General features: G+C 31.0%; 1 protein-coding gene across 1 annotated transcript; it reads left to right on the top strand.

Moving 5' to 3' along the window:
- LOC125064629 (5-hydroxytryptamine receptor) lies at nucleotides 1-24,068 on the top strand. Its single transcript, XM_047671780.1, has 5 exons — nucleotides 1-298; nucleotides 21,691-21,779; nucleotides 21,870-22,130; nucleotides 22,397-22,640; nucleotides 22,819-24,068. The coding sequence occupies exons 3-5, from the start codon at nucleotides 21,899-21,901 to the stop codon at nucleotides 23,678-23,680; spliced, it is 1,338 nt and encodes a 445-aa protein (XP_047527736.1). The 5' UTR covers nucleotides 1-298; nucleotides 21,691-21,779; nucleotides 21,870-21,898; the 3' UTR covers nucleotides 23,681-24,068.
- Nucleotides 24,069-26,498: the final 2,430 nt, after the last annotated feature.

A 26,498-nucleotide genomic window follows, 5' to 3' on the forward strand; every position in this document is an offset into this window, starting at 1 on the left:
CGAAGGTCGCTTCACGATCGCGCTACCACTACGCCGCCCGCCTTACTCACACCGTTCGTAAACAAAACTAAAAACTAAACTACGCGACCTTACTACTTATGTCGAGCACGGTCACAGTGAATATTACAGAAATTCAAGTTGAAGTTTATGTGCTTTAAGCTATAAAATTGTGCAGTAGTAGTACAACCCAGACTGGGGTAAACGTCCCGTCGGCCGCCCACGGACTGTAGTAATTGTTATAGTGACCGTATCACAGTCGTGCCCACCAGGGTACACACCGAATATTGGCGCCCAATAGGTACGCAAGTCCATTTATAAATTAACCATTATTTATTAAGATCTATCATTGTTCATTATCTAATAAATTGATGCCATTGCTTATATTGTCACACCATGTATTTTAATTTAATTTTAATTTTATAATAAACATTTTTTTCTTGTCAAAATAGTGCCGTAAAAAGGTTGATGTGCATATTACATAAGGTATTAGGTTTTCCTAAATATTTACAGCTTATAATTGCATTAATCATTTTATTTTTATTACGACATGAGTAACATATGTGCTTCTAATTTATAGATACATATTTGATCATTCAAACAAAGTTCGATAATCAAACAAACAGACCGCAATTAATGTAATATTTAAACATATAAATCTTTACTTCAGCAAAGAGAATTGGTAAAAACATATGCTAATATGATTTAAGTCGACACTCGTTGAAGACACATTACAATGCAATATAATTTACAGGCATTTTTGTTGTACTATTATTGTATTAGTTGATGTAAGTATTCGTGCGTGTTTCAATTCACAAGATAAACTTGTTTATGTATAAAGAGCATAAACTAAAAAATCGTTGCATTATAAATCATACGCTCGAATTATACAATATATTTTACTAAGTACATAATGTAGGAAATTTAAATAACAAAGTGTGTAATAAATTGTCTTTTTCAGTACATAATTAATAATAATAGTTTTATTGTTAATATTAATTCTTATTTAGAACAGTAATGTATCGTGATCTAACATTAACAAACATGTATCGTAAACTCATAACATCTTATTTTTTTTTTAATCCTGTATAATATAAAAAAAATATACAAAATGATGTTGACAAAATAATATTGAATATAAATTAAACCATATATATTAATTAACCATAGACAATCAAATGATTAAACCCACCCAAAGGTGGGTTTAATCATTTGATTATCTATGGTCTATGATTATCTAAGTTCCAAAGAACTGCTATTGTTTCGTAAAAAGGTTTAGCACCCATTTGTAAATCGCTCATTTTAAACTAAAAGACATAATGACTGTTGAACGGTTATAATCAAATAAGTAACCAACAACAAGAATATAATGATAATAACCAATGTGTTGTAAAAATTTGTTTTACAAAATAAATAAAACAGCATCCCAATAAAAATCATATATTTAACATATTTGTTTGACGAAAGTAACAAAAACTCAATTTTTTTTTTTATTATTTCGGCGTAGAAAATACAACAACACTTAGAAATAAACAAGAAAAATCAAACATATAGTTTTGAGACGAATTTGTAAGAAGTAGGTATTACAGTTTTTCTAAAAAAAATTTGAGTGATACGCAAAGTGTCACGTACATCGTCAGAACGCTTGCAACACGGTAATAAATTGGGATAAAGTTATGTTTTGAAATAAATCGCGTCCGTTACGAGTCTGCAATTGAATGTACGAGCTATACTAGGACATAAACTAGAAATATTTTTAACTAGCCTTTGACTTTTTAGCACAGAAACAAAGCTTCAAGGTTTTTGTTTTTATATACCTTCTATTTTTTTAGGATTGGATAATGGGCCGTTCATGATGGGTTTACTTTCTAACCATATATACCAGCTCTGTAAGATGTATAAAATATGTTTACACTGTCAATAGGCTAATCAAGAGTAATTAGTAATACCACTGGTACATTTTTTTTACATTAACAGCCTGTAAATTTCCCACTGCTGGGCTAAGGCCTTCTCTCCCTTTGAAGAAAAGGTTTGGAGCAATCTATTTGGTGATAGATTAATTGGAGACAAGTTACCCAGACAAGCCAGTACCGAGATCCACGTGTAAAAAAATGCCTAACGACTTTTTAAATGTAGAAAAATATATTTTAAATAAAGAACATAACCCAACAAGCATTGTGATTTGTGGTAGGTATACAGTGACATTACTTAGTGTCGGTACAATGAAGGCTACATCAGTGAAGCGAGCGATACGTTTAATACAAATCCTGCCAATAAAACTATCGAAGCGACGCAATCGATGCCGTTCAATCGTAATTGCAACCATCCTCACTTATCTTCTACAGTAATCAGTGGATTGCTTAGGAGAATAAGGGCACGAATGCGGGGTTGTATATAAAAAAAAAAAATTAGTCAATGCCCTAAATTTAACATACCATTTATAAATATATATGACATTTGTTAAAAAAATCTGTTTCGCTGAGCCCGAAAACGATCAATACATTATAGAAACTTACCTCACGATGGCGCGCGCCTCCTCGTCAAATTATTATCGGTGTGCATTAACAAATATAATCAAATTTGTATTTTTTTTTTGCTGACTTTATTCTTACACTAGACATCTCACACACACTTAGACATCTTGTAAGAATGAGCCTTACTCATACTAATGCACGCCAATAATATAACGTGGAGGCGCGCGCCTTCTTGACTGAACGGATCTATACGAACAGTTAATACTTTCATTTGTTGCTAAAAGTTGGTACTCGAAAGAACAGGAATGGATAAGCGCTTTTTCTTCTTGATTAATTAATCTCAAAAATATTGCTTTCCGGTATCGAAAAATGATCGATTATTTTAATTAGGTTGATTAATAAGTTTTAGTACAGATTAATTTTAATGTTGACCCTGAGGGATCTCTTTACTTAGAAAACCCTGATGCACCAGACCAACTTGCCCTATGATAGCTACGTCACTTACAGTAATATTCTAAACGCTATCTAACGAAGTTTTGAGTATCGGAAACCATTAGAATAGACAAATTGTCAAAAAATATTCTACAGAACAATTTACTATTGTATTTAATTTTAAAACAAATATTACGAATATGTATATTGTTTTTTAACAGCAATGTACGGTCTATTAATCAGTGATCATTGCCGAGTAGTATTTAACCGAACTTAACATTAAAATAAACTATCTTTTGATGTCTTAAATAAACAATAATCCGTCAACGTGACTGGTTTTAAAAATGTAATGTTTATCCTTTAATCCACTCAGATAAAATCCGTTGAATATTTATGCATATGCCATTTTTTTTATTTTTAAGACTTAATATACGGCTCATTAAGTTTTTTTATAAAACATAACAATCTAATAATAAAGTCTATTAAAATTGAAATGAACGTACCTTCATCAATTCTGAGAACAAAAATACCTTGAGTTCAATACTTTTAGAACACACACAAAGTCAATCTATCATTTAGTACGACGCGCTCCACGAAACACAATTATAAGATTGCGGTCGTATTATTGCAAATATTATTTACATCCATCCATCTCTCGAAACTCCTTGGATTATTAATTTTTTTTTTTATTAGGTTATGTTAGTATGCTCCGAAAACTTCCCAGGTATTGGAGGTCTTCGGGGCGTCTGCTAATGCAAGCGATCCTATGATGCCCCCGGAAGAGAGATGTTTTAGTGGGTATTCCGGCGCACGACAAGTTTTTGCTTCACGTATTGATATATATACATATATAGATAGAGATAGTCATTATTAATAATAACAAGATGTCAATCTCCATCCATATTCAAAATAATTAGAGCATTTCGTGTGTTTGAAAACACGAAAAATCTTCCTAATAATATCAGAAATAATAAATATTTATTGTATAGATGACCACTGAGTTTATTGATAGTTCGTTTCGACAGAATCAACAAAATGAACCGGTGGTAGTTTTGTCATGATAAATCAGTGGATCTCGGCTCTTATTGAGAGCCTGAGTTAATATATGTGCAAGTGCAACTGTTAGTGATAATTAATTAATATAAATAAGATTAAAAGAAATAAATGATATGAAACTGACACGAACACCAATTATTACAATATAAACATTATATAGAAATAATACAGGAGGTGAATAATAAAAAAAATATTACTGACATAATATAATAATTAATATAATAATATAATTATTTACATATTATTCGTAATATTTATTTTTATTATTTTAATTGATGTGTTTATTTGTCTAAATAAACACATCAATTAAAATTTTAATAATAATAGATTGTATTACATAAATATAAATGTATAAGAGCCGAGATGGTTACAAAGCGCGCATCTTAACCGATTATTTCAGGTTTAAACCCAAATCAAGTTTTTAATTTATGTTTATAATTCATCTCGTACTCGGCGCTGAAGAAAAATCAATGATACAGTTCATAAAATAAAAATTGAAACTATAGCATTATTCAAAGGTTTTTATTTCCAAGCCTTAACATTTCAGCGTCTTTTTCAAAACGGAATTTGATGTCAACATTCTTAAACTGTCAGATCACTTCTGGTCATGATATAATAAAAAGATAATTGGCGTATATCTGTCATCGCAATCGCAAATATATCCATATTAGTACGAAAAATATACTAAATTAAGTTATACAAATAAATATGTCTTGTTACAATAATATTTTTGAAGACGGTGCAAGCAAAGCAAGAAAGCTATTTAGATGTGAATACGTCAATGTAGATGCGCCTTGTTTTCCTTGTCTTGACCGGCCCTTACCTAAAAAAGATAATTAGGTTTTTCTGGAAAAACTATTTTTCGTTTTTAACAGCATCGTTTAAGGGAAACAAGTGTTACATTCCATAGTTTCCATTATTTTTCTGTACTAATTAGAATTATTTATTTAAAAAAAATAAGACCACACCCGATGCTTTGCCTATTCAATATTTCAGTATTGGATATTATTGAATACCATAGTTAGTTTTTACTCAAGCTAAATTAAAATTGCAGTGAATTAGATAGAATAACTATTTCATATTTTCCCAATGACTATTAACGGTGATCACTTACCATCATATTGCTCGTCCTATAAAATAATTTAAAAAAAAATAATTATAAATTGTATAGCAACTTGATAAGATTCTTTGTAGTTTATATATATGCGTTTTATGCTTTGTTGGATATTATTTTAGAGTGAAATTTGTAGGTCTTAGTGTATCAGACCGCTTTTCAAACGAACTCTTGTAAGATTGTAAAATATAATCTAAATAAAGATTGCACACACAGATTGATTAGTTTCTCTTGAAAATGGGCGCCGAGGTCAGAATTATTTAGAAGGATTACGTGACTAAAAAATGCGTATCAAGATAAAAAAATATCGTTGTGAAGTCGGAAACAAGCGCATTAGTGAATTTACTATTTATTTTATTTCAATAGAAATGTGACACGTCTTAATACTATCCCAAAAACATTATGTGGTGTTTATAAAATCTCATCTTATTTATAATATTTCAAAATGCCGCCATTTTGAAATGTTATAATTTACTCATTATTTTTATCTTATATAGGAAATCTTATTTCCTAAGTGTAGCAGGTAAGAAGATCAAATTACTATTACTTTTTTAATTTGCTTAAAAATAATAGGATTTGATTTGGACATTCGTGATTGAAGTCTCTAAACTGGCATTGAGCTCTCATCGGACACTTAATAAAATCGTTTCATGCCGTTCTACGTTCTACTTTATCAAATCAATGTTTTCATAAAAAACGGCATCAGGCTATTTTCGTTTTACTAACAAATTATTAGTCAAACGAATTATAAATATCTGTAACGATAACATAAAAGTGATTTGTGTTTCGAAGCACAACACGCTATACAGCAATTATAGAAATGAGCTTTCATTGCTTTCTTTGTTGTATAGCAACAATTTGAAGTTTAAATTTTGAAGTTTCCAAATTATGATATTAGTATTATTTTCCTCTCTCATAACAATGTTAATTAATCCAACGGAATACCAATTCTAATAACGTTGGCTGCGAAGGGGAGCATGATTTATGATCGCAGTTGCCCGTTTGTTTCGCCTCTCGAGGATTTCATTGCTTCACGTCAGTAGCGACTTGTTCTTGTATCTACAGCTACTTATTTGCAGCTTATTATTCTAGAAGAAACACTTAAGATTCCATTGAAATCACTTTCACAGAAAATTGATTAATGTCATTAAAAGTAAGTGATTTCATTAAACGTTAATCGTAGTTATCTATAGTATAACATAATGCTTATTATACTATATATAACAGATGCCCGGGACGAGTACTTCGTACAGGTAAAATAGGATTATATCTGGATTTATTTTTTAACCAATGAAAAATAAAAATTCGCCAATCGAACTATTGGACCGTACAACACGCTTCGCATATTCTTTCATCGCGTTTATGAAAATATCGTAATATTCTGAAACTACTGATCTAAATTGCAACGTGTAAAGAGCACTTATTTGCATAAAACTTTTAAGATTAAAATGTTATCAATATAGATAAGTGTTATATTTATTTGGCAATTAAACTAATCTACGGCAGCCCTTCTTTTTTCCTTTTTTAAACCCAAAAACATTAAACATTTCATTTTTTTTATACTGAAATTATAAACTAGAATAATATTTAAGTTCCATACCAATCCGAATAACAGATTTCGCTTGAAACCGAAATAAAACACACAAACAAAACCTAGCTCTTCATGATATTAATATGATTGTGGTTAATTCAACTGTTTATTTAAAACTGTGAATTTACTTATTCCTCTTGTGCAAGCCACTCTTTGTTTCAACTCTATCATACCATGTTGACTATTTATTCTCAAGGGACCATGTTAGTGTCTATCAAACAACACAACAAAATGACAACTAACAACGAAATATTTTCAAGGAGTTCTGATTGCTGAACTTTATCTAACTCATGAATTTTTTTCAAGGTTAGTCGAATAAACTAGTTCGAATGTTAGTCGAGCTTTTTTATTCTAACAGATGTCACAAAAATTATAATAATTAAATAATATTTGGCTTAAAGTATGGATTGTCAAAAAAAATTTTAATTAGTTTCCGTATTATAAATTTTTGTTGAGACTCCTGAAAATTCTAGTTTTTATAACAGGTTTTGCTAAAGATTACGACTGCACTTATCACTTTTAAGTACAACATACACAGTTTGGAAACAAAGTCATCTGTAAAAACTTTTACTGTGAAAACAGGAAAAGAATCATCAATTATGATATTAGGACGTAAATGTATATAAGTTTTGATTTATGACTCTGTTGAACAGTTTCATTCCCAAATGTAATGCAATGTTACTCCGCCTCCGGACACGTTATATTCTTAGATATAATATACAATCTTCAAAATCCGTCACATACGTGCATATATATTAATATAATATAAATTGCATACCTTTTTTATGGAAGAGCTTGAAAATAATTAAAATAAATAAATGGCTTGTGTTAAAAGAGAGATAATATATTATGAGTATATTTCGATATTTTATACAATAGATATATAATTAAAGTTTATTAATGGTATGTTAAACATTCCTCGATTATATTTGTATCATATTTCATACACGTGTATCCTTTACTTTAAAGCAGTGATATTTATACAGTTTTAAAAACGTATGAATAACTGTATAATTTGAACGATTGAGGATGGTGGAGATTATTTCAGGCATCATGAGCACGTCAATAAATCTACCACTAAATATAGATAAATAAAAAAAAACTATTACATTTTTCATTAAGTGAGCCAGTGTAATTAGAGGCACAAAGTGCATATTACCTTTTAAGGCTTAGTGTATATTTCGTGTCAGTGGCTATGCCAAGGTAATGACCACTAATCATCAAACCCGTATGTACTCGTATGTAGTAGAGTTGTTAGTTCATCTGTCAGTAAACTAAATAAAATTTAAATAGTCATATCATCTTTCATAAAAAGATAGGTACTGGATATTATTGAACATTTGACAATGACCTATTCCAATAAAAGATGTAAAGATAAAAAAATATATATTTGCATACTCTATGTATCAGATTAGCTAATAGCTCTTATGTACATTCATATGCACTATCGTTATTTTATAAATTGTTATAAATGAATATATATTAATCAATAACGATATATATATTTATAACACTTTTCCACTTGAGTAACTCTGTCCACTTCAATTTAACTTCAAAAGTTCCAATATTAACTTCTCCGACATTAAAAACACCATTTGTTCGCAAATCCATAACGATAGATTATTCAAGCTCCCGACCTGAATGATATCGAATGATATCGCGTCAATGCGATGTCAAATGATTTTTATTTACTCCTGTGGTTGGAATAGGCTATAGAAATAAAATGTTGCCAGTTGAAGGTTATAAAAATAATTTATAATAAAGTACAAGTATTAACATAATTCGATTCAGGACGAAATTTCCTTTTTTGTTTATTCCAAATTATTTACGGTATTTGAATCACGACCAATTAATGAGAAATGATATCGGTTACTCTCGTGTCTTAGATTTAATAGTTACTAACATTGATGTTACGTTTATAAATACGTGAAAAAACACGAGTAAGCTACAGTTTATGACTATTCAGTTGGTATTATAAGCTAGTCAGTTAAAAAGTAATTTAGTTTTTGAATTTTATCGTTTTTCTTCGTTCAATGAATGTTGATATACAATTCAATCGAGTCCAAAAAAATATTATTATTGTACCTTACCAAAATAATGCAATGAATTTTAATTTCAACTGGGCCAACAAACAATGCATACCTTACCACATATTATTAATAATGCCAACGCTTTGTATAAAACGTGAACCGCGTCAATTTGTGATTAAATATACGTACGTATCATTTGAATAAATTTGTGTAGTTTAATTGCCTATTCACTTTAATGTATGAAACATATTATATTACACACATTTATATTATACATGAAACCAACACAAATCCATTATCTATAGGGTAGCAACAATATTGCAATTTGATTTTTTATATCATATAATTATTATGAAACTAAGTAAACATTGTTTTGTATATTATTTTACAGGCTGTTTTTTGCGTTAATTCTACGTAACTCGAAGGTAAATAAAAAAAATAAAGCGTTAAAAATAAATGGCGCGAGCAGCTTCAAGTGACCGCAACTGCCATTTCTCATCATCTGACACACTGAAGGAAATTTATAAATAGCCATTTGAAGTAAATCGACCTAACGATGATTTCAAGCCACGGTAACAAACGCTCTTATTCGAAGTACATATTAAATTTAAATTAAACGAAATCGCTTTAATTTCAATTAATTATCATAAAATCTTAAGATATTCATAGGTCTGAGAATTCATAGACAAGCATCGTCTAAAAACTATGTCTATGGGCAGTGGTGACCACTTACTATCAGGTGGCTCATTTGCTTTTACGCCTACCCAGATCATAGAACAATAAAAAAGTTTTACTTTTCTTTAAATAATATTTTCATTCCTTAAAGGCCGGCAACGCACCTGCACCCCCCCTGGTGTTGCAGATGTCCATGGGCGATGGTAATCACTTTCCATCAGGTGAGCCTTTTGCTCGTCTGCATATATAACATAAAAAACACGTATAACATAAAAAAATAGATATAAGAAAAATATTATAAAAATTAAACGGTCGATAATATTTATAGTAAAAGGGTTACTTATGTGTGTCTGTGAATCATAGATATATGTATATACATACATATATAAATATGTCATCTTTTCTTTTAACCTAAAGCGGTGAAATTTATTATACCTCATAATGAAGTCAAGTATGTCTTCTGAAAATTTATCGTCCAAATTGGTCTTTGAACGCGAAAGGCTTAATAAATTTTAATCAAAATAGAATTTTCCATAAAATATAGGAAAACATTAACATACAATCTATCGTAAATAATAATCTTAACAATTACGGACAAACTTTTTGTAAAACGGCATTTCATAAAATGTGCACAGATAAAATATAATATATATATATATTACTATTAAGTTTACTCTATATTCCATTGAAAGAAAAACTGGTTTACCGACAAATAGTAGGAATAGCGTCCGGTACTTATCTCGGACTAAATTTTCCAAATCAATAAATATACCCTTGCTTTATTCATTTCTATGAAAGGACTATCTCAAGCCGTTTCTGTAGGTATAAAATGAAGATATATATTTTTAGTCCAAGCAAACGTAGTACACCGCTAAAAATATTAAATACAAAATTTTCTGACACCAAGGCACTCTAAATTTTATAAAATTCATTATCATTCATCATACGTATTCCTTTTTAATTACATTTATTTCATTGCTAGTCTTAGTTTTGATACAAACTTATACATTTGATTTTTCAATCGATCACGAAGAAGAAAAACAGGTCATTGAACCGTATCTGCGAATAATATAATGAATTTTGGAAAATAATTTGTTAAAATCTATATCGCTAATATAAAGCGTCGTGAGTTTAACTTAAACAACATATCTATCTCGCTTTTAAAGTTTTAGGCAATTCCTTATTCATTTTCATATCTCTATAAAGTTTTCAGGTTTCAAAACGTTATGATATCAGTTTCATACATTCGGTAAACACGGCAGAAACATTTCTCGACACGCTTTTACGAAATGGGTGCTTAACGGAAAACTTGAGTCTATAACACCGACGGGTTTTATAGCCAAGCCGAATGGTCGGAGCACGTGCATAGCTGTTACAGCCAAAATCCTTAATTGTTTTTATTTACAATGCTTTATTTTCTAGCTTATTTATGTTAGTTTAGATATAAACCTACCGAACTCAAAATCAGCAGGTATGTATGTATATGCGATAATGTTTCAGTTTTAAGTTAGCCGTTAGTACGTTTAACATTAAGCAAACAAAGAAAATAACTTGCATTATATTTCATTACTTATAGCTTCATTATAAAATTGGAATTTCAAATAGTTTAAAGTTTATAAAAATGCATCTTTATAAAACTTCAAATTTTCAGCTTCTCTAAATATACTTAATAAAACGTTAACACCAGATTAACAGAATAACTAAAACTAAGAAGAACTAAATCAAAGTATTTCATCAACTTTCCAAAAATGGAAAACAAAATTATTAAGATTTTAGAAAGGTACAGTAAATTTATTACTTCTTAATTAAAATATAGAGATAGCTTGGAATGAATAACTTACTATTAGGAATCTTGCTTCTGAACCTGTTGGGAATATGCTTCTCATAAAATACTTTGACCCGCTGACCATAAACGTAGCCAAGTGCCAACTTACCCAATAAAAACCCTCCCTGTCTTCATTTCATACCAAAATCGTAGCGATGCCCTTGTCTAAGATTGATCTTTGGATCACATCAGAAAAGCTACAGGTTCATTTCGATATAACGCATCTGCTATGCTCCGGTGATCTCAGGGGTGAAAGTCGATCATGCCGCATCTCCACTTTTCACTAGTCTTTCAGTTGACCTTTTTCAACAGGAGTCGCAACGTATCTTAGGATATAGACAACGCCTTCAATACTGACTTGGCACCTCCATATTGTTCGATCAGCTACGTGGGGTAGCGAATACATCTTCTAACCACTCACGCCCTACGGATTCTTAAGTACGATGGCGGACTTTCCATCTATTGCCAATATTAGTCAAAGGATGCATTATAATATAGGCATTTGTAGTAGAACGAATCTTAGTGAAACCAAACTTTTGAGAATGTAATAGCTTCGAGTCAAAGTATAATAAGAATTGATTAGGCATGACTTTACCTACCATAATGAAAGAGTTTTGAGGATTATTATCACAGGGATAAATTTTTGGACCTCTGCTGTTTTTAATATATGTGTTAGATTTACCTTATTTTGTTAATAAGACTTATGACATTGTGCTGTTCGCATATGATAGATCTCTTATTTTTGAACTTGACAGAAAGATAAACAATTATGACTCACAGACATAAGTGCTGTTAACCTAGTTTATTTTAGTAATTTTCATATGATATCAGTTTTACGACACAATTACGCAAACAAAATTAAGAAATAGGTGTATTAATGGCTGCACATTATATTTATGATAATATAATGTTTATATGGAAGAACATAGAAAACTGTTCCATAAAAGCTGATATTTATACTATTTATGCATGAAATAAAAATAAACTTGAAACTTGCTTTCCGCTTGCATACGGCACAGAGAACGTTTTTGGTCAATATTATATGCATATATAATAAGATACCGGAAAATATAATCAATTTACCATTGAACAAATTTAAAGAGTTTGTTAAGACTAAATTAATCAATAAATCTTCATTAAAACAATACTTTTTGGTAAAAAAATTGGATTTAGGCTCGGGTCGATTTCCATCACAGAACTGATTGAACAATAAATGTGAATAACATAATTGTAAATCTGTTTTTTAAAAGATATATACGTATTAATTTTTTCTATAGGTTTAGTTTAATTTATATATATTATTTTTTTAGCATTTTAATTTATGGATTTCTTTAAAAAGACAATATTTTTGCAACGTTAAGATTGATAAAAAATAAAGCAAACTTTGTGAGATAACCTTTGAACGTTTGAATTGTAACATTTGGATTTCGCTAGACACACGATTCAGGGTATATGAAGTGTAAAAAATTTATTGCTCCGCATAATCGGATAGCAGAATACGGGTTGGCATTGACCATATACAGTATAGGGAACATTTTAATATTAATCCATTATAGGAATGAAAACGATTGATTTTAATGCATATAATATTTAATCGAAGGTGGTATAAGATTTAACTCTATTCGAAGTGTAGACGGCAATACGCAATCAGGCAATTTCCTACTCGAGTGCACGGTAGCGCACTGTCGTAACCGTAAGCCGTACGGCCTTACGGAGTCGGGATACAAGAAACTTCTAGGGCTGGAGGCTAGGCTAGGCTATATTTTGAGGTTTGCCTCTATCCATAAATTATGATTTTAAAATATGTTTTTCTTTTTTGTCATATATAAATTTTAAGGTAAACTAATAATATAATATTTAACGATAAAAAATAAAACTGATATAAATTTCTTACTATTAGCCTACAATAAAACCAAATCCCGGATCAGATTTCATCTGGCTGAAGCGGAGATTTTAGTTGGAGATGAGAGAGCACCGAGGTATTAAAATGAAATGTTCTCGCTCATTGAAAGAATTGAATGTCGATAAATAGCTTTAATTAACTTTTTTTTATTTAATTATTTTATTTTTCATTTACATTTTACAATAATCTTTCACTTTATGGATTACAATTCAATCATTATGGATATAGCAGAAAGCATCTTAAACTTTTGATTTATTTCAAACTTTTAATGAGAGTCCGTGCTATGTAGATATTCTCCTTATTTAATTCTTCGTCTCATAAATCTTACCAATGTTTCGCGAGAGATAAATCTTTGGTTGGTTCTATTTATATTATATGCCTACTAAATTCCTAAATTTCTATAATTTTATGTAAAATTGATATTTTTGGCTGTATCTCTCTAGATTACAGTAGATTTTTTTTTATTTAAATTTCAAAAATATATATTTCTAGTAAAAAGATTTTCTTTATTTGAAAAATTTTTAAAAGTACGTTTAGTTAAAAGCAAATCAAAGTACGAGAAAGATTAAATACTATCAGAATAACAATATTTGGCTCAAAATGTTGAACTTTTAATCGGAAGTGATAATTATTATTTTGTTAAATATGATTTTTTTGATATTCATATTGCAACTTTTCATTACGTATATGTATGAATAAATCACTCAGAATAAGGAATGTCAAAATAATTTCCAGAATAAAGATTAAAATTCGTGAATAGGCAGCTTTACAGCGCCTTAGTAAGGAACTGAAAATAATTAACATCATGAAAAAGAAAAGGCTAGATTAGTATAACAAAAACATCCGATCTTTGTTTCAATCCGCTGAGATGTCAGACGTTCTGATCGCCTTAATGATCACCATTCTTACTCAACGATGAAGAAAATGTAACATATTAATAGTATAATGTAAATTGATTCCATATTATAGTTTATTTATTTATTTATTTAAAGAGGTACATTGACATTATATATATATTAGACTAAATAATAAAAGCGTAGACTTCAACAATTAAAAATGTACACCACATTCACGAATTTTAACATTTTTACGTTACATTAACAGCCTGTAAATTTCCCACTGCTGGTCTAGGGCCTCCTCTCCCTTTGAGGAGAGGTTTTTGGAGCATATTCCATCACCAGAGTTATCTGACATATTTAATCGATTTATTTAAATATAAATAAAAAATAAAAGAACTCACTGCTTCATTTTCTACTTTTTAGTAAAAATATATATTTTATTAATTAATTATTAAGACCAAATTGTGTTATACTAAAGAGCATTCGCTTTTATTCATTAAGGTACTACTAAAAACTTCTATTTTTAAAACTGCTTATTACGTGATTAACTTTATAAACATATAATTTTATAAATAAAAACAAAATTGCTTATTTATAGCAGGTATTACTTTAATTAAATTTTTCCATAGTGCTTAGTTTGAAGGCCGTATGTATTGTTACAAATAAGTATATAATAGTTAAAAATAAGTATATTTGCGTGACCACAATCTACAATGGTAAAAATAATATTGTGTATATTTTTTATGTTTAATATGTAGGTTAACTTCATATTTTCATACAACCTTTATACTACACTAGCACTACTCGTCGCGATTTACCTCGCGGTAAAATATAAATCCGCTTACTTTTTTAATGTCGTACTTTTTTGTGCGTCTCGTTTGTGTTATCCTTGAAACGTATATTTGTAATATTACATTTGCTTGGGTTGATATGTTAATAATGATGACATTTATATTAAGTGAACTGAAACATTTTAAATGAAACGAGATATTTTAAAAAGAGTGTAAATATGTAAAAGAGATTTACAAACTGTATTTTTAATATGACGTAACAAGATAGCTTTATAAATTTAAAATAACGCTGCACCTTCATCCGAGCCGGTAATACAGTATAAGTGAGTGTTCTAAATTCCCGTTTTATAGAGTTTCGCGTAAAATCTCTCCGTGTAATAGGAAGCCGGTGTCATTTACGGAAACAGGCAGGCTTCCGCGCTTACCGGACACGCCCGCGCTCCCTATAATTCACTTTCAATACTGCCTGCGTGAAGCTAACACTTCTACATTAAAGCTTTCACCTTGAATAAACATGCAAATCGAATTCGCTCAGTTTAACTGTTTGCATATATTTAAATGCAATGAAGAATATATTTAAGGCTAAATTTTGGAATTGTAAAATAAGCCACCCAGAACCGAATCATGTATTTTAATGGTGAAAGATTTTTCAAAATGGCCCCAAGGTTATTCAACTGCAAACTGAACTCCTTGTATCCTAACGTTGAATGTTGTTATAATAAAAAAGAAAAATTAGTTAAGAGACGAATTTTTGCGCCACATACTATTCTCAGCATTTTCTGGCTTGGCTTACTACCGACATATAAGTTTTGTTTCACTTCGAAGAAAACAGCATTAGTATAACAAGTTCTTACTATAGTCACGACTATACATATATATAATTGGGGGCTTAATAAACACCGTTGATGCAAGCAACCTGCAAATGTCTCACTTTTGGGCTTATACCGACGCTAGAAAATGGCAGAATTTCATCTACACGTGCATACGAGAATCGTATTTTTAGTTTTTTTTATTTTAATTTTTAATGTTGGTTACCTTAGTGACGATAGCCCGGAGCGACATCGTATTCCACTCTCCGTGTCATGGAGGATGTGAATATATGAATATTAAGATCCATCCCTCTCAGTTAGAGTAATACTACTAGAAAATCCAAACTAGCAACAATGATAAAAATAAAACATTGTTGAAACGTTGTAAAACATTTGTCGCAACAATTAATGTACATTATTTAAGTCCTCTTGTCTAAAGAACAGATAACTAATAAAATATAATATTTGAAACGACAATAAAGTCAAATCAGTTTTTCACCAGGCATAAATACGACCACCAAATATATATATATAAATAAATAAATAAATATTTACCAAATAAGGGTTTAGGTGTCTCGTATCCCCTATTTGTAAATGTTACGTCATTCATCCACCTCACCCTTGACGACCGCTCAAGGGCTTTTGATGTTGATTTCACCATTGTCAAAAGTGTTTCCCACGCGTAGACTTTTATTGAAACCGGTTTGGGATATTTGCAGTAATGAAGCTGAAATTTTACAAGTATATATAACACAAAGTAGCCTTACAAATAAGATAAAAGTATAATATTAACATAGAAAGACAGCTATAATACTGTGAGATTGGAAAGAATATGTAAACAATCAAACAAGTATACTGTCCTCGACTCTTGATGTCATTCATGTAAGATATAATCTACGTTCATAACGTCATTTACGCAAATAGCTTACTTTGTGCGACGAAAAGGGGGTTGCGTCATATTGCCAGTATTGACAAGCTGTCTCGCAGCATTGACTTTATCAATTGTCAACGTTGCCAATATTCTCGATAAAAAATCACCGAATTGTTTAACTTTTTTAAGAAGAGGTAAAATATAGTCCAACTTGCTGTTCGGTGCTTTATAACCATACTAAATTTTCTCAATATTTTAATATTTATTTCCATCAAAATTGGTTTTAATTAAAACGATGCAATGATTTGTTTATTGAAAGGAATAGTTACAACGAAAATCAATATTTACGCATTCGGAAGTTTGCAAGCAAATACATTTTCAGAGAATTTACGTTCAGCAGTTAGTACAAATAACATGCGTATAAGTCAATACCAATTACATATGTGAATTGATTCCATTAACTCTCTGATATTTTATTCATATTTTAATTGGAGCTTCGAATAATTAAACTACACGACAACATATCCATTATAAAGTATTTATTTGTAAATTGCTTAAAAATAAAGTAACAACTTTTAGTCACAGTGTTAAGAAATAAGCATCCGATAATCCACTACTGTAATTTATGGCGTGTTGGTTGATTTACGAGAATATGTAAAAGAGAATTTTCCTTACCTGAACATTTTACTTGCATAATAATTACGAGTAAGTTATGTAAAATGCAAGCTACGGTATTTTGCTTATAAGAGAAATGACTGGTACAAAACTATTATTTGTTAAATATAAATAATATTACTTAATATAACAAATACGTTCAATATAAAGAGGATGAACTAAGCCGGATAAGAATGTTGAGTATCACTTTCTTCGGAACAGTAAGACCTACAACCTTGAAACTTGTATAGTACATTTACGAAGAGGATTTAGAGGGTGTGGATTAGAGAATTGAATATGTTATTTGAGTCCCTTTCCAACTAATTAGCTTTTGAGTTAATCGTATTTTTGCGCAAAATAAATGGCCTCTTATCACGTTTAGCACATACCTCCGGTTGATCGGAGATTTCGTATACATATAGATTTCGACGCGCTGATATTGAATATTACATATAAAATTTAACACAACCAAAAAACAACATAGACAATTTCTATTCTTTGAATTTTTCGTACAAAGAATCAAATCAAAATCAAGGCAAAAAAAAGGGGCTTCTGAGTAGAATGCAAGAGGCTCCCCTTCTCCGACTTTACTAAGACACTCCAGGGGTAAGATTGGCAAAACTATATGAAATTGGGGATGGCATGCTCGGTTCTATAACAATATGAAACCCGAAAATTGCGTTAAGCAGCAAATGGTTATCTACTCAAGGTTTACAACTTGTGTAGGATACATTTGTCCAAGGTCAGTATTTATAACGATAAACGTCAAAAACATTTTTTTTTTTTAAACCTTGTTAATGCGGGTATTTTGCCGTCTAAATTCATATATAAACCAAAACTCAGATTAATCGATACTCTAATTAATGCTGATTGATCAAAAATTTGAATGGATGATACAACTCTAAAAGGACAATTGCAGAAAAATAATAGTGTGTGAGTTGCATTGTAATATTATGTTATAATACGACGGTTAAGATAAGATTTCATCGAAAATTTGAGTATATGCAGATCGGAAAGGTTCTTCAATATTTTTACTTTCGAAGTTAAAATTTCTTATGAACTTAATTTCGAAATCGTTATTAGACCAAAGAACCAGCGAGAGAAATTCTGTGGTATTTTTTCCACAATTGTTTTAAAGCTATGTTTTTTATTTCGTGTTTGAAACGGCCCGGAGGCGAGAGACATTCTTAAAGTGTGTTATCATTAACAACAGATTTGCGAGGTAGTCATGAAAATGGTTAAGGCAAAATGTTGCCTGTGTTTATAAAGCTTACTTTGGAGTGAAGTTTAATTGATTTACAGGGTTGAACAGCCGCAACCAATACCTTTTTTAGAGACGTATTTAAAGTTAAAACAATACCGCAAGTACGGCTTTGAGAAAACATTAAACGCTCTGTAATAAATATCTGTTGGAAGGCTTTGTTTGTTTGATATTATAAAGAACCATATTAAAGGGTGTATAGCAAATCAAAAGCAGTTCTGAAATATTGCATTATTACCTTTTTATGGTTTTCCTATAAAATGTGAGTATTGATAAGGTATCGTTACAAGTGTGTGTGTATTTGACACGTGGATTATATATCAAATCTTATATTGAAATAGTACAGATTTTATATTGTTGTCTGTGAGCTAATTATGCATTCGGAGAGAAAATCGTTAGTCTAGGCAGTTTACTAGCAATGCCTGACAAAAATATAACATAACACATATGTATAACACAAAGTTAATAATGTAATTAATGTCTATATCGTTGCCTCAATAGCTGAGTGATATACGGGCATGTAAAAATGGCAGGTTCGAATCTGATGGCTGTCTTTTGTCCGCCAATCCAAACTCAAGCCTCACGCTTTGCAATCGAAACGATATTAAGCATTTTTATAGATATTTTTAGTATATCATATCAAAGAGAAAGACATACAAAATAAGACCTAATAACATAAAGTGCTTAAATATATATAAATATGAATTAAAAATAGTTACTGTATAAATCTTGACCGCGTAGAATGCTGGCAAGAATATTAGCAGCATTTCCCCGTTGAATCGCAATTCCGATCCTCTGGGCTAAAAACAAACCAGCCCTCCTGTCAAAATTAATTAAATATTAAATATATCATATTCGAAGTATGAAAATATGAAAGTCACGATAATTGCTTTCTTGAATAAAATAACTATTTTGCATTGAAAGCGATAACTCAATCAATTTTGCAAAATATTGTTGTATAAAGTGTTTTAATATTATTAAATCGAAAGCCAATATTTCTCTTTTGAAAACATAGTTCGTCTGCGAAAAAGGTTTTTGTTGAAACGATTTTATACTAAGCTATACCTAATATAATATTTTATTATTATTGACGATGATATGTTGATGAATATTGTATAATCAATATTTTAAGTCCAAGATTTTAGATTGGCAGGTACAAAAATTATGTATTTTTTTTTTATAAAAATAACTTTATCCCAATATACACCTCATTGCACACAAATTTTATATGATTTAGTTAAATGTCATTCAAGTTTTCATCGTTCTAAAACATACCTAGATTCACACTGAAAAATTCACAGCAAACTCATGAGTACTCTTTTTACTATAGAAACAGTTATGTTCATTTAATTTATTATTATTTTATTACAGTCGATATTTAACGAATATGATTTGATGAAATTTTGTATGAAGCAAGATTGAACCAATAGGAAGGACTTTTTTTACCTAAAACCTACGAGCCCCACCAAAGTCGTGGGTGAAATAATAGTATTAAATAAATGATTTATTTTGATGTAGGTATAAAGTATTGTTTATTTATAAAAATGAAACCAATATGATAATGCGATACATTACATAAAGTCAGGTATGTACAATGGTAACACGATACAAAGTCAGTATTTGTCCTTGTAACTCGAGCGATCTCTTATATTGTCAATTATTATTATATTTACAAACATCTCATAATTATATGTACTAAATATTTTTTTAACTTACTTTAGTTAAGCTTTAATATATGGCAAATTATATAACGTGCGATTCATAAACCTACCCAGACATATATAAATGTATTTTTGGTCAACTCATCTGGGTAACATAGTATTGCAGAACGATAATCACCCACTCATGAGACTTTTAGAAACATTCAGATTTTCAGGGACCCAGTGTAATCACAGGCTCCACAGACACCTTTACACTTATTTAACACAGTCGGAGGCGCTTGAATAGTGCTAGTATATAATGTACTCGAAACAAACATGATCTACGCTCTAACAAACCCTTAACTCCCAGACACCCGAAAAATAAATTACGATTATTTACGCATATATATATTTATTTAATAGATAGGCGGATGGGCAAATGGGCTACCTGATGGTAAGTGCCCACCGCCGCCCATAGACATAGGCGCCGTAAGAAATATTAACCATTCCTTACATTACATCAATATGCCACTAATATTGGGGTTAAGTTATATCGCCTGTGCCTGTAGTTATACAGTCTCACTCACCCTTCAAACCGGAACACAACACTACAGAGTACTGCTATGTGGCGATAAAATTTCTGATGCACACTAGCAATATGAATAGGTGAATAGGCGATGAATGGGTACGAAGGAAAAACCAAGATTGCCCAGTAATTAGATTGCGAGGATTTTAATCGATGATTCCGGGTTCAAAATGGTGTTGTATGGGTGTGAATGATACCCTCTAGTCATTGAATTATGACAGGTGAATTTTAGACCAACTTAGTCTTAGAACTGAAATATGGCCTTTGCAAGGTATGTTGAATGGTAGTTTTAACTCGAGTTGAGCCACAAGATATTACATAAAGTTGGTTTTATAATTACCTACCTGCCTGCGTAATAATAATTTAACAAATTTTGTTCGACGATCAAAGGCGTTATATTGAAGTTTCGTAGTTTAAGACGATATTTCGATCATCTTGATATTAATTTACGATAAGCTTATAATATTTTTTCCTAAACAAGATATTTTTTCGCTATATTTTTGATACTTTAGTGAGGCGAGAAATTGTGGGCTCAAACCCAGGCAAGCACTTACTTTATACAGTGTGCAACTTATGTTAGAATAATATTGAATAATCGAATCTTCGAATTGCATTCAATGAATTATAATAATAATAAATAACAACAATTATAGTCCATTAGTCTCATAATTTTATGAAATTTCGAAATATAGTAACGATCAACATTTTATATTTTGACCGTAAAATTTACACACGACAACAACTTTCAAACCTTAATATTTATCAAATTATGCTTCACGTACCTGTTCCAAAGTCATCAGCTACGTTAATTGTATTAACAGTGTTGTCTGGACAAATAAGATAACCGAAAGGCATTTGCTTTATTTCGTATTTTCAAAGGGTAAGGCGTCTCACGTACCCTTGTCACGTACTAAGCCTTATTCCAAGAGAAAGGTTTGCTCAAAAATTGAGATTTTGATCGTATTATTTGAGAAAATATTATCATTTCCAAACACAATGACGTATTGATACTTTCCAGTATTTTATGAAATAAAACTCGAGTCTTAGTAAAGGTACCTTCGGGTTATTTTTATTTTCCTAGATTTTTTTTTTACGTAAAATTTACAAGAATATACAAAATCAATTAATATTTTATTTTGCAGATAACATCTTATATCATATCGAAGCAATAATTTGGAAAAAATGGCAAGCGCTACCTTAAGTTTTTTCTTCCGAAAATACAACACAGACGGTAAGGCTCGTGAAAGAACATTTTTAATATACTTTTCATATTAATGATATATAACATACACAATAAATACAATTGCGGAATGTCTAATAGTTGGTGGCGGAGTGTCGCGGTGAAAGAGTATGGAGGGCGCGGACGGGAGCGATGACCTGTTGGATTGGGAGACCCTATACCGGTTGCCGGTGCAGAACACTTCATATAATACTACAGATTGGGTACCACTCGGATGGAATGTTACAGTGGCCAATACTACATGGTGGGAGGAGTCCGCGCCCTTTGACTCACCTACAGCTCTTTTGCGGGCCGCAGCTAAAGCTGTTCTCCTAGGATTACTCATTTTGGCAACTGTAGTTGGTACGATATTTATATTTTATTCACTAATTTCTATTCGAATTCTCGTTATATGTACATTAACAGGAAGTCAGAAGGAATTTCGGTTTAGTGTTAGAACACATGTTTTTGCTTTCGATCATTGCGATGTGTTGATATCTTCGCAGATATAAATATACTAACGATGTGGCTTCAATAGAAACAGATGCAGGGACAAATTATTTCGCTTTAAATATATTTTGTGGTACAAATGAAATACAATATTAATATTGAGATTTATTTTTTCGCAGGTAATGTGTTTGTGATAGCAGCAATATTGCTTGAGAGGCATTTACGGAGTGCAGCCAATCAACTTATTCTGTCACTGGCGGTAGCAGACCTGCTAGTGGCTTGTTTGGTCATGCCACTCGGCGCAGTATATGAAGTTGCACAAAAGTGGACTCTGGGCCCAGAACTGTGTGACATGTGGACTTCAGGAGATGTACTCTGTTGCACTGCATCAATATTACATCTAGTAGCCATTGCTCTTGACAGGTAAAAATATATAACTCTTTTGATTGAACAAAATTGCTTAATTATAACGTTGTCCAAAATTATAATACAGCTTTTCCATTTTTATGTGACAAATACTTTTGAATAGTAGGTTTCTTTAAATTAATTTCCAAAAATGTTTGTAATATGTCTATGAACACTATGTCTCTTTTATTTAAAGGTACTGGGCTGTAACGAATATAGATTACATCCACGCACGAACGGCGCGTCGAGTGGGTTACATGATCGCATGTGTCTGGATAGCGAGTTTTTTTGTATGTATCGCCCCATTGCTCGGATGGAAAGATCCTGATTGGAATCGTCGCGTTTCCGAAGATTTGCGATGCGTTGTCAGCCAGGACGTAGGTTATCAAATATTTGCAACAGCATCTTCATTCTACGTTCCGGTACTCGTTATATTAATATTGTATTGGCGGATATACCAAACTGCTAGGAAAAGAATAAGAAGACGACACGGTACTACTACAAGAGGAGTGGGACCACCGCCTGTTCCAGCAGGTGGAGCTTTAGTTGCTGCTGGTGGTAGCGGAGGCATAGCTGCTGCTGTAGTTGCAGTTATCGGTCGCCCATTGCCGACCATATCGGAAACTACTACGACAGGTATAACGAACGTTTCCTCGAACAACACAAGTCCTGAAAAACAATCTTGCGCCAACGGTCTTGAAGCAGACCCACCAACTACAGGATATGGAGCCGTTGCCGCGGCTTATTATCCTACTTTAGTACGACGCAAGCCCAAAGAAGCTGCCGACTCTAAGAGGGAAAGAAAAGCGGCTAAGACATTAGCAATTATTACCGGCGCGTTTGTAGCGTGCTGGCTTCCTTTTTTCGTATTAGCTATTTTAGTGCCGACATGTAACTGTGAGGTTAACCCGGTACTGACGTCTCTATCGTTATGGTTGGGTTATTTCAATTCAACGTTAAACCCAGTGATATACACCGTGTTCAGTCCAGAATTTCGGCATGCGTTTCAGCGATTGCTCTGTGGACGTCGTGCGCGTCGTCGCCGCGCTCCGCCCTAGTTATCTCGCATTACCCCGCTCTTCGTTTTCATGAGCCTGTACCCCAACCCGACTGACCTCAACGTTCTATCTCGATACATATTGTGTTTGTTACCTTGTTACATTTTCAGAGATATATTTACAACCTATTATTTTTTGTACGTGATGAATGTCGTAGTTAATAATGATATAGCTATTAAACCAAATAATCTTTTATAATAATTACGCTAAAACTAAGTTTTCATAAGTTAGTGATGTGTATATTACTTATAATATGATCAAAACTTAGATACAATAGAACTTACTGTGATCCATGATTGTAGAAGATAAGAGAGGTACTAAATATTTTTAGGAGTGAAATATCATTAAGGAACTTATGAAGACGTGTTTCTTTTTAATTACCTGTGGTATCTCAGTCTTTTGTTTAAAATATAATACCTATTATTAAAACTGTGTTTTAATGTATTCAACATAGAATTTAAAAAATCCTACCGTTTACTAATAGATACTTCGTATAAATATATTCAATTTAAAAAAATCTTGATAAAGTATAAAAAAATCTAAATTATAATTTGTTTCGTTATTCAAAATCTATTCAGGCATATATGATATTTATTCAGATAAACACCGAAAATACACAAAACAACCTCTTCAACTCTGAATAATAAAAGTTTGGTACCTTATTTACTCTCATTCAATTACGATGTCGATGTGCATAAATGTCTTCTATTTCATGTGTACTTTATAAAAAAATTAGAGAATATTTTCTTATTTCTAACATAAAAAAGTATGTCAACATTGTCCTCCATAAACCGCAATCTTTACTGTTTTTATACCGTAACAATAAATTGCCTCAAAGAACGAAGATGGCACAGTATACAGAAAGCGGCGATTTTAATTGAAAGGTCTGTCATATCCGAGCAAGTGCTATTGTATTTTTAGAACTAACCTTCGTGTACGATCACTTTTAATGGAAGTATTGCGATGAACTTGAATTCATAAATATATATTTTTACACTTGAATATTGTAACTACCAGTCTACAGGAAATTATCCTAGCGAAATAATCTCTAAATAACATCTGCGGGACTCTTAGTAACTCTGATATTATTTATTCTACGATATTTTTGCTCAGTTTTCTTTAATATTTATTTTTCAATCAAAAAAATGTCACGGTATTGAAGCTTATTCTTTTGAGTCATAGCCATGGGTGCCATTTTGAGTAGGTAGTACAATAGTCCCGGACGTGACAAACTTAATTAGCTTCGACATGCTCCGATATAACAAAATAGGGACAAATTTCATACGTGGGCTAGCTGAAAAAAATATATGGCGAAAAATATCTGTACTGTATAATCACAAATGTGCAAGACTTTTTGCAATCACAAATGTGCAAGACTTTTTGCACGGGGCCGGCTTTAATGGATACAATAAATTGACAAAAAGCAATTGAAGAGCCTAAGATAGATTTCTGTTCAGTGGATAGAAAGACAGTTACTATAAATTTACCGTAGCCCCTCGGTTTTTCGTGGATAAAAATCTCATCAAAATTCCCCCCAAGCTGTCTGGGTATCTTTTGAAGATTTTTCTGAAGGTTTTGCATAATAGAAAAAGGACTATTTTAATCATAATAACCTGTAAACGATGGTATTTAACGACAACATTTATGTTTTTAATGTGCCATTAGATCTTCTTGTCCTGTTTACGTCAGAACAGTATATATTTTATTATTATTACACAAAATGATAAGTAAGACCGTAACTTACTGTATATAGCTAAATGAACGCTCGTATTTATTAGTGTACTTTTATTTCGCTTTCTGCTCTGTAATTTCCGAGCAGTCATCAAGAATTGCTATTAATTTATTATATTCTGCACTAGTATCTCTATTCTCCATATATATATTTTTTATACGTATGATTAATATATATATATATTACTAACAATTAAATGAAAAACTGATTAAATTATACTATTTATGCATACAACTCCCGGTCAGTTCTCGTGTGTGTTACTGAAAATATGACATTCATATACAGTCAATAATTCAATTATGGACATGCAATGAAAAAAAATTTAGTATTTTGGACGTTTATTTCGGGGTATTTAAATGTTCAAATAAGTTCTGAATTAGTTTTTTTTAATGCATTAAAAATATTATGTATGTGTTGTATTGAAATAAGTCGCTATTTTAACCGGCAGAATAATAAAATATGTATATACCCTTAATATGCTAGGATACACAACACCTTATACAAAGAAATTTTGTTAAATCTTTAAGCCCAAATCATCCGCATCAAACAAAAGTGCCGGTTTAAATTTTTAGTCTGTTTAATCAGCTGAGTTATTTGAATACTTTTGTTTTACTGCGCAGCCGAGCAGGTGACTAGAATACCTCCTACTATTATATTCCATCAAATAGAGTTAACGAAGACACCATTAAGGCGGTGTATGTATATTGTATGTTGCAGAATCATAAAATGTTAGGGTCAGGTTGGTAGTTTAAATCAAAGCTTGGATCATAAATACGATTTTTTTTGTATAAGCTAAAACTCTAATAAGATCTTCTCAAACAATTAGGTATGGATTTGAACCATTATCTATTTATTGTTTAAGAGATAACGAAAGGAGTCAAGTAATGTTTTAAATTCAATTTGCAATTCAAAAAGTAATAATATAAATAATGTAAAATGTATTACATTAAATTTTACAATAATGTACTAAAGTACACATGACTATATTTAAAAAAAAAAATAGCAATGCCCATTTTTAAGGAATTTACAACTCCAATTAAGCGTAAAGCTTGTGCTAGGAGTGGGGACGACAATAGCTCACGGGGT

Source organism: Vanessa atalanta, chromosome 6 (genome assembly GCF_905147765.1).
Source record: "Vanessa atalanta chromosome 6, ilVanAtal1.2, whole genome shotgun sequence".
In the NCBI taxonomy this organism is placed as follows: domain Eukaryota; kingdom Metazoa; phylum Arthropoda; class Insecta; order Lepidoptera; family Nymphalidae; genus Vanessa; species Vanessa atalanta.